At 46.7% G+C, this 10,887-nt stretch overlaps 1 protein-coding gene across 1 annotated transcript; it reads right to left on the bottom strand.

Moving 5' to 3' along the window:
• Tex45 (testis expressed 45) lies at nt 1-10,887 on the bottom strand. Its single transcript, XM_028779755.1, has 4 exons — nt 10,806-10,887; nt 3,092-3,655; nt 325-428; nt 1-234 (listed from the first exon to the last, which is right to left on the bottom strand). Exons 2-4 carry the CDS (start codon nt 3,648-3,650, stop codon nt 1-3), a joined length of 897 nt encoding a protein of 298 aa, XP_028635588.1. The 5' UTR covers nt 3,651-3,655; nt 10,806-10,887.

The raw sequence follows: 10,887 nt of genomic DNA, 5'->3' as shown, positions 1-10,887 counted from the left end.
TTAGGAGGCAATGTGATATTGAGGTGGAGCTTGGAATGAACATTTCCAAGGCAAGCAAAAGTTCAGGAGCCCTGAGCAATACACCCAACATGTTGCTGAAAGCCAACTGCAGGGAGAGAGTGGCCTTCTGTACCTGTCTGGGGACAGCCCCTGAGGTGTGTAAGTCTGCTTCACAAGTGAGCACTGGGGACTATAGCCAATCTTGCTGTCTCCAAGGTTTATACTGGAGGAGGCCTATGGGCAAAAGAGGGTGAAAGGTCAGAACTACCCTAGTTGTCATGGTTACCACCCATTCCCAGCAGAGTCAATGGCACCTTGATTTACCCTCTTACACATCAAGGCTGGTGGGCTTGGGAGGGCTTGGAACTGCTTCTTGTAGGAGGTGTCTTCCTGTCCCTTGTAGTTCCACTTCAGGGTGTTAGGACCCCCTAGGGAAGAAGAATGAGAAGTGGGTGGGAGAGAATGGGATTGATTTTTCTGCAGCCTCAAGGCCACCTGGAACTCTGCCCACAGGAAGGTAAGTTGGGCAACCCTGATTATTCGAGACTGAAAGATTTCTCAAAACAAAACAAAATAAACAAAAAGCTAAAAGTAATTTTGAAAGAGGGAGAACTGTTTAGATGGGTAAAGATGCTTGCTGTCAAGCCCAGTGACCTGGGTGAGATCCTTGAGTTTTACATGCTGAGAGTCAAGTTCCTCTTGCAAGCTCTCCTCTGACCTCCACATGCACACCCTGGGACATGTGCACATACAGATAAACACAATAAATGTAAGAAAACATGCGGCTACCAAGTATTGACACAGGTACTTCGGCTAAGGTCATTCCCTCTTCCCTTTCTCTCCCTTCCTCTCTCCTCTCCTGCCTCCACCCCCAGACAGGGTCTCATGTAGTCCTGGCTGGCCTCAGACTTTTCACATAGTTGGAGATGGTCATGAATTCCTGATTACCTTGCTTCAGTCTCCCTCACAGTGCTAGTTTTATAGGTTTGGCCACCATGCCCAGGCTCCTCCCCCCACCCCTCTTCTGTACGTTGGTTTGTTTCAGGTTGGCTATGTATGGATGTGTTGATACAGTATTCTGATCAGTAGTCATAGCTGCTTAGGAACTCTCAGTTTTCAGCCTTCTGTGTCCTGAGTTTAGGCCTAATTTAGGCTGATTAAGTCCTTCACTTATTTTATACCCTTGAGGCTCAGAGACTTGAAGTAGCCTTGAGGGGATGGTTGTTGGACCATGGTAGAGCACCTGCTTTGTATATTTAAGCATGTTGGAGTACATCTGAGACCCGGAATTTGGTTCCCAACAGGAAAAAGAAAAGAAGGTTGGGGAGACTCAGTAAAACACTTCTCCCATAATCATGAAGACCTGGGTTTGGATCTCCAGAATCCACATAAAAAATTCAGTTATGGCGGCACAAGTTTGTGGTCTCAGTCTAAGGAGGCAGGTCCCAGGAGCTTGCTGGCCAGCCAGTATAGCCTATTGAGTAAACTCCAGGCCAATTACAGACCCTGTTTTATAAACCGAGAAACTCGTTCTGGAAGCCAGGCCCTTCTCCCATTTTAGACCTCAGCAATGCATGTCTTAGAGAGTTCTCCAAGGGACAGCCATCCCTCTTAACTCTGATGAGGAGGGAAAAGCAGCAAAAATAACTCAAGAATGAAAACATGTACTTGAGAACCACTAAAAGGTGAACCATTTCCAACAGACATTACTATTGTTCATCCTGTGATGGAAAAGCCCTTGCAGTGGGGAAGCCCACCACAGAGAGACAGACAGCTCAGTCAGGAACTCCCTCTGACTGCCTCAGCTTCCCCAGTCTCCCCGCACCCTCTTTCTCTCTGCAGACCAGCCTGTCCTAGAATTCACAGGAATCCATCTGCCTCTGCCTCTGCCTCCACCCCCAGACAGGGTCTCATGTAGTCCTGGCTGGCCTCAGACTTTAGGCTGGAAAAAAAGGTATGTGTCACTATTATGTAAGTTTCTGCTGCAGGTTTTGAACACCTAATCTAATGTCATTTCCAGCTGTTGTTATTTGTTCTTTTACTTGGAAGCCTCACCTAAGGGGACACTGCTTTGCCTGAGACTGTCTCAGTCAAGGGCTCTAGGTCCCTACCTTGATGAGGATTCCCTTGGTGGGTTTCTGCTGGATTCTTTGAGCACCCAATATGAGGATGTTTTACTAGTTAAGGCTAGTTACTATAGTTGCTAATTTTTTTTCCTGTTATTTTGGCTTACTATATACTAATGATCTCACTAGTTCAAAACCAAAAGAATGGATATCGTAGTTCATTCTCTGGACCCACAAAGGTGGATGGAGGGTGTCTGAGCTCTGACACCCAAGGTTGTCCTCTAACTAACAGAATCACACCCAAACACACACAAAAGAAGCAAATAGAAACTCACCCCCCACCCAAAACCCAACTCAAAGGGAGTTCTCTTACTGACAGCAACTACAGTTGTACTGGAGACATTGCTAGAAAATTCCAAAAAAATCCTGGGGTCTTGTACGTCACCAGTCCAGTGCTCTACCACGGAGCTACATCCCTATCCCTTTTTTATTTTGGGAATTTCATTATGTCACCCAGGCTAGACTTGAACTCATCCTGTAGCTAGTGCTTGTCTCGAACTTCTATCTCAGCCTCTGAAGTGCTGAGACTACAGATTTGACCTGTTGTTGTTGTAGGTGGTGGTGGTGTTTATGTGTGTGTGAGAGGGAGGAGGGAGGGGGAGAGGGAGAGAGAAGAGAGAGAGAGAGAGAGAGAGAGAGAGAGAGAGAGAGAGAGAGTTTTGATCTTTCTGCCTCTACTTCCTCAATGCTGGGATGATTGCTGTTGACTATCATGCCTAGCTTACATAGTGCTGGGATGGAATACTAGCGTATTGTGCATGCAAAGTAAATATTCTACCAACTGAGTCACATCCTTAATCCTGGAGGTTTTAACAGCAGCATCTCTACTGGTTGGCAGCTCGAAGTACTTTCCTCTCAGTGTTGAAAGGTGACCATTTGCAGGAAGGGGGTGGGGGTGAGGGACGATGATTCATGAGGTGTCCCTGAATGTCCCTGGGTACAACATGGCTAGGGTATGCGCTCACCTAGATGGCTGCAGGGCGCACGGGGCTGAGGGGTTACGCCATCGTAGGGCTGGTAGTGTGCCTGGTATGAGGTGGATGGCATGCCCAGCTTCTTCCTGTCACCCGAGGGCATCGAATCCCGGTCAAAGAGGAGGCGTGCTCCTCGGATGTCCGCGCGGGGGCTTGGTGGTAGATCCGGCCAGCCGTAGTCAGCACGTGCAATGGACAAGTTGAGGACAGGACGCGTATCCGCGTGCAAATGCAGGTTGCTCACCTGCATAGCTCGCGTATGCTCCATTGTGTGCTCCCGCAGCTGGTCCTGCGACAGTAACGTGGGCGGTGGTGAGAATGCACGGCGCATCTCGGATATACGCTTCTGGGCAGCCCACCGCGCTTCCTTTTGGAAGATTGTGCCTTGCGGTGGTGACGAGGGGAGCTGGACCTGGGTGACATAGGGATAGGCCGCGAAGTCCCTGTGTGTTGTGCACTGCATAGTGCCATCATGTAGCCGTGGATCAGGACCCAGAGAGAAGTGTGAGGCCTTGAGGAACTCCCGGGACATCGGGCACACGGGCGTCATGAGGCCTTTCACCACCTGCAAGGGGCAAAGACGAAGGCTTGCGCTAGAGACAAACGCCGCCTCCACAACGGGACAATGCTGGCTTTCATTTTTTGGCCTGACTCTAGGAGGAGTAAAGAGATAGTCTTTTTATTTGGTACCTACTGTGTAAAGGGTATTGTGGTACTCTGCCAGCTAGTTTAGCTTAGAGACATTTTTTTTTTTTTTTTTTTGGTTTTTCGAGACAGGGTTTCTCTGTGTAATCCTGGCTGTCCTGGAACTCACTCTGTAGGCCAGGCTAGCCTCAAACTCAGAAATCCGCCTGCCTCTGCCTCCCAAGTGCTGGGATTAAAGGCGTGCGCCACCACTGCCCGGCTTAGAGACATTTTTAAAAGAGGGACCTCAATTGAGATAATATTCCTACTAGATTGACCTGGGAAACATTTTCTTCATTGAATATTGGGATAGGCAGGCCCAACCCACTGTGGGTGGTGCCATTTCTGGGCTGGTGGTTCTAGCTTCTAAAAGGCAGCAGGCTGAGCAGAGCTTGAGGAGCAAGCTAGCAACCAGCATCTATCTCTACGTGCTCTCTGCATCATACTCAGCTTCCAGATTTCCTGCCGTGAGTTCTTTCCCTGACTTCCCTAGATGATGGACTGCAAGCTGTAAAATGAAATAAACCCTTTCCTCGCAAACTTGGTTTTGGTCATGGTGTTTTATCACAGGAAAAAAAAAATCCTGAGACAGGTTACCCCAGACATCAGTTAACAAAAATAGACCAAGAATTCTGAGATTTTGTCAGCTAAATGATGGGGCTAGAGAACACACACACACACGCACACACACACGGATATTTAAACATTGTGATGGCCTATGAATATGAAATCATGCAGGAGGCAAGCCTCCAAGGAGGCCTGTGAGAAATGTTGGAAGTTAACTGAGGTAAGAAGATGTACACTAACAGTGACCTTGAACTGGGTCCTGGGTTGTGTAAATCAGTGGCTCTCAACCTGTGGGTCAGAATGCCTTCGCTGCTGAATGACCCTTTCACTGGGGTCACCTCAGACCATCAGAAAACAGAGATATTTACATTATGATTTATAATAGTAGCAAAATTAGTTATGAAGTAGCAATGAGTTTTATGGTTGGGGGTCACCACGGCATGAGGGACTGTATTAAAGGGTTGCAGCGTTAGGAAGGTTGAGAACCACTGGTATAAATGGTGAAGTTGACCTGAACACAAGCGTTGGTAGCTTGTGGTGGTTTGAATATGCTTGGCCCAGGAGTGGCCTTGTTGGAGTAGGTGTGATCTTGTTGGAGGAAGTGTGTCATACTACATTATTGTGATTGGCCTGACCATACTTTTGTTTGAAAGAATGTGGATTTGAGGACTTTGTTTAGAAGTTAGAACTGGTTCTGCTCCCCAGCCTCATGCTCCCAGAAATAAGACTCAGACTTAAAATATATGTACAAATATCTTGGCCATTTAGAACAGGTCATAACTAAATAACCCAATTGCTTTAACCTGCATTCTGCCATGTGGCTGGTTACCTGTGCTCAGGTGCCATGTATCCACCTTCTCACATCTTCCCTGTCAATCTCCTGCCTGGCTCTCCTTTCTCTGTCCAGATGTGCCACCGCTATTTCCTGCCTAAGCCATAGGCTTTTCAATTGATAGGTGGTGCATCCATACAACACGCAATATAGTCTCTCTACATCTTTGAATTTAGAAAGCAGTGGAATGTTTCGAGTGGGGTTTAATGGGCTATCCTAGTAGGAAGACGGAAGACATTCTTGCTGAGGATGCTTGGAACTGTGGAAGCCTGGCTCTAGAAGTTTCAGAGGAGAATTTTAGTATGTGGCCTATAGATTATTCTTGTGCTATTTTGGTGAAGAATGTGGCTGCTTTCTGCCCTTGTCCAAAAAGTCTGCCTGAGGCTAAGGTGAAGAGACTCAAATTAGTTGCACTGAGAAAGGAGGTCTCAAAACAACCCAGTTTTAACTCTGTGTTATGATTTACTCTCAAGAAGAACATTTTGACCAAGTGTAGCAAGGTTAGAAAGAAAAGATACAAAATGTGTAGTTCAAAGAGTGAGGGACACCAGGAAGTGGAATGAAGGTCCATCCTGTGTTGAAGGACGTTAAGTGGAGTTAAGGGAGCGGTGACCACTGGGAAAGATCTTACCCAGCTAAACTTATGCTTTTGCAGTTGAACTACAGATAATTTTATCAAGTTCGGTGTTACTACCTGGCTACTGTTTTTGTTTGGTCTTTACTCTGGAATGAACTACAATCCAGAAATTGAGGGCACACATGCCATCCAGATCTTAAAGATGGAAGACACAGGCTTTTGATCTGGATGTTGAGGTCTAGTGGCCATGAAGAGCTTAGGCTCAAGCATGGTGGAACATGCCTTTGATCCCAGGAGACAGAGGCAAGCAGATCTCTGAGTTCAAGGCTAGTCTGGGACAGAACAAGTACCAAGTAGAGAAAAGCTTAGGTCCAGGTGTGTTAGTACACACCTTTAATCCCAGAACTGAGAAGAGAGGGGCTTGTAGACCTGTGAGCTCAAGGCTAGTCTACAGAGCAAGTTCCAGGACAGCCAAGCTTAGGCAATGAGGGAGTTGGAAAACAGAAAACTGGTGATAATGTAATAGAACAAGGGAACCATGTCCCAGCTCCTGCAAGCAGCAGAACTCAGCAGCTTCAGCCATGTGGCTCTGGCTTTAGAGTCAAGAGTAGAAGGAGACTACTGGGACAACTGATGCTGGTTAGCTGGAGCTAAGATATTAGTGGTTATTAAGAAGAGGTGAAACCGGGCTGGAGAAATAGCTCAGCGATTAAGAACACTGACTCCTCTTCCAGGGGTCCTGAGTTCAAATCCCAGCAACCACATGGTGGCTCACAACCATCCGTAATGAGATTGAATGCCCTATTCTGGTGTGTCTGAAGACAGCGACTGTGTACTCATAAAATAAAATAAAATAAAATAAAATAAATAATTAAATCTTATAAAAAAGAAGAGGTGAAACCTTCTGGAAAGTGTTTTCTAAGAGCATAAAGAAGCTATGTTCCAGAGATAGACCTCCTACTGGTAGCTGGACTTGGTAATGTGTAAAAAAATCACCCAGGTGGTACTTGTTTTGAAAGCATAAGAGGTCATAGAGAGAAGCTGAGGCTTGACACTGTGAGAGGTCAGGAAAGGCCTTTGGGGAAGGTATAGCCTCAGTTGCAGTTGATGGCCTAGGACTGAAGGGGTCATGCAAAGAAGTTGAAGCTGGACATCATGAAGAGAGCCTATAAAAGGCTATTGATGAAGCCTGGTTGCAGCAGAAGACCACAGTGTATTGGAGATGCCGGTACCATGGGATGACCACCAAGAATAGCAGCAGCAGTGGAGTGGAGTCAACCAGAGCCTAGAGTGCTACAGAGGGCAGAGCTGGAGACGTGACACAAGCCCTTTGGAGGAGCACAGAAGATCATGTGTGGGTCACAGACAATGGAACAAGAAGCTGTAAAGTAGAAGTTGCCTTGGATACCTCAAGATGTTAGAGATGCCAGAGCCATGGGATACCTGCTGAGGAAAGCTGACCACAGGGAGTGGCACCAGCCCAAGAGAAAGAACTGTATTGCAGTCAACCAAGCTGAAAGGAGTTGTACACCAGACATGGAGACGCAGAGTTTGGAGTTTGCCCAGCTGGTTTTTGGTCTTGCTTTGGTCCAGTGTTTCCTCACTATTACATTTGGAATGGTAATGTGTAGCCTGGGCCATGATATATTGGACGTATGTGATCTGCTTTGTGATTGTGATTTTATAGGGGATTACATTTAAGTGATTGGATGAATCTCAGAAGAGACTTTGAACTTTAGACTGTGTTGAGACTGTGATAGACTATGGGGACTTCTGAAGTTGGACTAAATGTATTTTGCATTATTCTATGGCTAGGTATAGCTCCCATAGACTCATGTGTTTGAACAAGCCTTTGGGAGCCAGGGAGTGGAATGCGGTGATCTGAATATGCTTGGCCCAGGGAGTGGCCTTGTTGGAGTAGGTGTGGTCTTGTTGGAGGAAGTATGGGGTGGGCTTTGAGACCCTCCTGCTAGCTGCCTAGAAGCCAGTTGGCTCCTGGCTGTCTTTGTATTAAGATGTAGAACTCTCAGCTCCTTCTCCAGCAACATGTCTGCTGGCATGCTGCTCTGCTTCCTGCCATGATGATAATGGATTAAACCTCTGAAACCGCCAGCCCCGATTAAGGTATAGTCATACACCAAATAAGGTATAAGGGTATAACTCTTTATAAGAGTTACCTTGGTCATGGTATCCCTTTACAGCAATAAAACCCTGACTATGACAGTAGCTTTGCTTGTTGACTGCACATGCTATATGCATGTTAGAAGCTTCCCTCGAAGCCTCTCCACCTTCAACTTTAGATGGTCAGTCCCTCCAATCAATCAGCCAGATGCTTCCTCCCACATCTTCCCACCAATCCCTGAGCTCACCCAAGCTCAAGACTTGAAATCTCACCAATCCTCACCCTGGAGAGCTCTGCCCTAGAAAGCTCTGCTCGGTAAGAATCCCCGTGAAAGCACTGCACTCTGTCCAATTGCTTGCTGTCTGCTTCCTCCTGGGAGCATAGGCAGCCACTCCTGGATTCTTCCATCCACACCCTGAACCCTCTAATAAATTTTTTTAGGAGATTTGCTGCCTGGTGTGACTCTGTCACTGGAAGACAAGAAGCAGTGAAGAGAAGAAGCAGGGCTGAGGCTGCTGAGCTCCTCAGCTGGGGATAGTCTTCCCTAGAAGACTCAATGCCTCTGCTGAGGAGAATTCCTCTCAGAGCTGTGTGGGCCCTGGTTTTCTGAGTCCCAGGATACCTTCCCCTCTGAGCAGGAAGGCCAACACTAGGCTGGACTCCAACTTGATATGTAGTCAGGGGTGGTCTTGAATTTGTGTTCTCCCTCCCTTCAACTTCTAACCTTGGGATTGTAGGTGTATCACCATGACTGGCTTGTGTCTCGCAGAGGATGGAGCCCAGGTCTCAGTGCATTCTAGGCGAGCACTCTACCAGCTGACTACAGGGCAAGGTCCCTTATTTCATTCATTCATTCATTCATTCATTCATTCATTCATTCATTCATTCATTGGTCTAGGCTGATCTCAAACTCACACACTCATTCTCTTGCCTCTACTTTCTAAATTCAGGGATCACCAACACAAAGCCAACATGTGTGTGTGTGTGTGTTTGTGTGTATACATGTGTGGAGGCTAGAAAACAACCTCAGATGTCATTCTCAAAAGTGTCCTTCACCTCCTTTGAGACCGTCTCTCATGGGCTTGGAGCGCATTGATTTAGCTAGGCAGAATATAAGTGAGCCCCAGGGATGACCCTGTCTGAGACCATAAGAGGCACCTAACATGGATGCTAGGAATCAAATTCACTGAATGATCCAATCTTCAGCTCTTTTTTTTGTTTCTTTTTGACATAATATCTTATGTAGTCCAGTCTAATCTTGAATTCCTTGTGCAGATAAGAATGACTTTGAATTTCTGATCCTCTAGCTCCTGCCTTCAGAGTGCTAGGATGTCAGGCCTATATCACAACACCTAGTTTACACAATGCTGGGATTTCAACCCAGGACCTCATGCATGCTGGGCAAGCATTTTGCCAGTGAACCAGAGCCCTAGTCCAATACAGGTCCTTCTCTTCCTTTTTATCTTTATCAGAGTCCAATGTGAGCACATAGCAGGCTAAAGTCAGGGAGGGCTTTCTGAAAGAAGTGATCCTGGAAGGCAGAAATGTTGGTGGGCAGCAAGAGTCTCTAAAAGTATCTAAAAGGTTTACAAAATTTACAAAGTATTCAAAGATTGCAAAGTATACAAAGTTTACAAAGGGAGTCTGCAGGAGGAGCTAAGGTGGGAGGAGTAAGGAGAGGAAGAGGAGGAGTTTGGGAGAAGAAGAGGAAAAGGAAGAGGAGGAGCTAGGAGAGAGAGATAGATGTTGGAGGATGGAGAACCACACAGGTATGGAGAGCACTCATGGGGAACTACTTATAAACTTATAATTAGGTTAGCTAATTGGGATACAACTCTCTTTGTATGGGCATCGTGTTATTAATCATTATCAAACATATGAAGCCTTTGATTAATCTGTAAGAATTAGAGTCTCATTCTCTTACTGGGCCCGCATGGATGGTGGAATGGTCTGGGCAATGCCCTGTCTTTCAGAGCCAGCAGAGCCATCTCCTACGCTGGCATCTAGTGGGTGGCAGGGCTGTTGTTTCTTTCTGGCCATTTCTAGCTGCAGCACGCACATGGCCTCAGGCCGAGAAACATGGCAGCTGAGCTAGGCAGAGTCGTCGAAGCTTAGATAGTTGGCTTGAGCCAGAGGCCTATTTTTTTTTTGAACATGAAATGCTTTTTTATAGCATGTTTTACAAGGGGAGGGGGTAAGAGGGGCCAGGTGGTGGAAAAGTACAAAATCTTCTTGGCCTGTGCCTTGAAACATGTCATGGTCTATACGGTACACTGCCTTGAATTATGATCTACCTGCTGTTCTTCAGAAGATATGGTACACTGCTTGAGTTATGGTCTCCCTGCTATTCTTAAGATGATATGGTATACTGCTTTGAGTCTATCTGCAGTTGCTAAGCAGGATCTTGCAGTTGCCAAGCTTCAGAGGACATTGTGCAGGTGGGGGAAAGGTAGGGGGTGAGGGTAAGGGCGAGGGTCCTGGCTTCTGGCATCTCCCCCTTCTCTGTTTAGTTAGAGAAGGCATCTTATGATCAATCCCAACTATGTGAATTTTGAATTTGGATGTCTAATTATGGGGGGTCTTAGACAAGTTCACAACCCCAAAACACTGATGTGAGACGAGTCACATCGATGGTCGAAGGTTTTAGGCTGTCGACGATGGGCAACGTCAAGGGACTCTGATGTGGGTGAAAGGAGGGTGAGAGCCCTGTCTTAGGCCATGTAGGCTGCACCCACTCCCAGCACCACGCACCACGCCTATTTTAAATAATTACAACAGGAGTCCCACATGAATATCCAACACCTAGGCTACATCCAACCTGTGTCTTAGGTTAAAGCTGTAGCTTAGTGGTTGTGTGTGTGTGTCTAGCCTATGTGAGATCCTAGGTTCAGATCCTAGTACTCCAGGGTACAGGGACAAGGACGCAGACCTACCTTATTAGCTTAATGAATCTTGAACTTGGCTCCCGTCTGGTCCCTCTGATCCTGTCCAGCCCTGGTCATCCC

Source organism: Grammomys surdaster, unplaced genomic scaffold (genome assembly GCF_004785775.1).
Source record: "Grammomys surdaster isolate TR1022 unplaced genomic scaffold, NIH_TR_1.0 362, whole genome shotgun sequence".
Lineage (NCBI taxonomy): Eukaryota > Metazoa > Chordata > Mammalia > Rodentia > Muridae > Grammomys > Grammomys surdaster.
The sequence above is the reverse complement of the archived record's forward strand: the minus strand, read 5'-3'. Positions and strand labels throughout refer to the sequence as shown.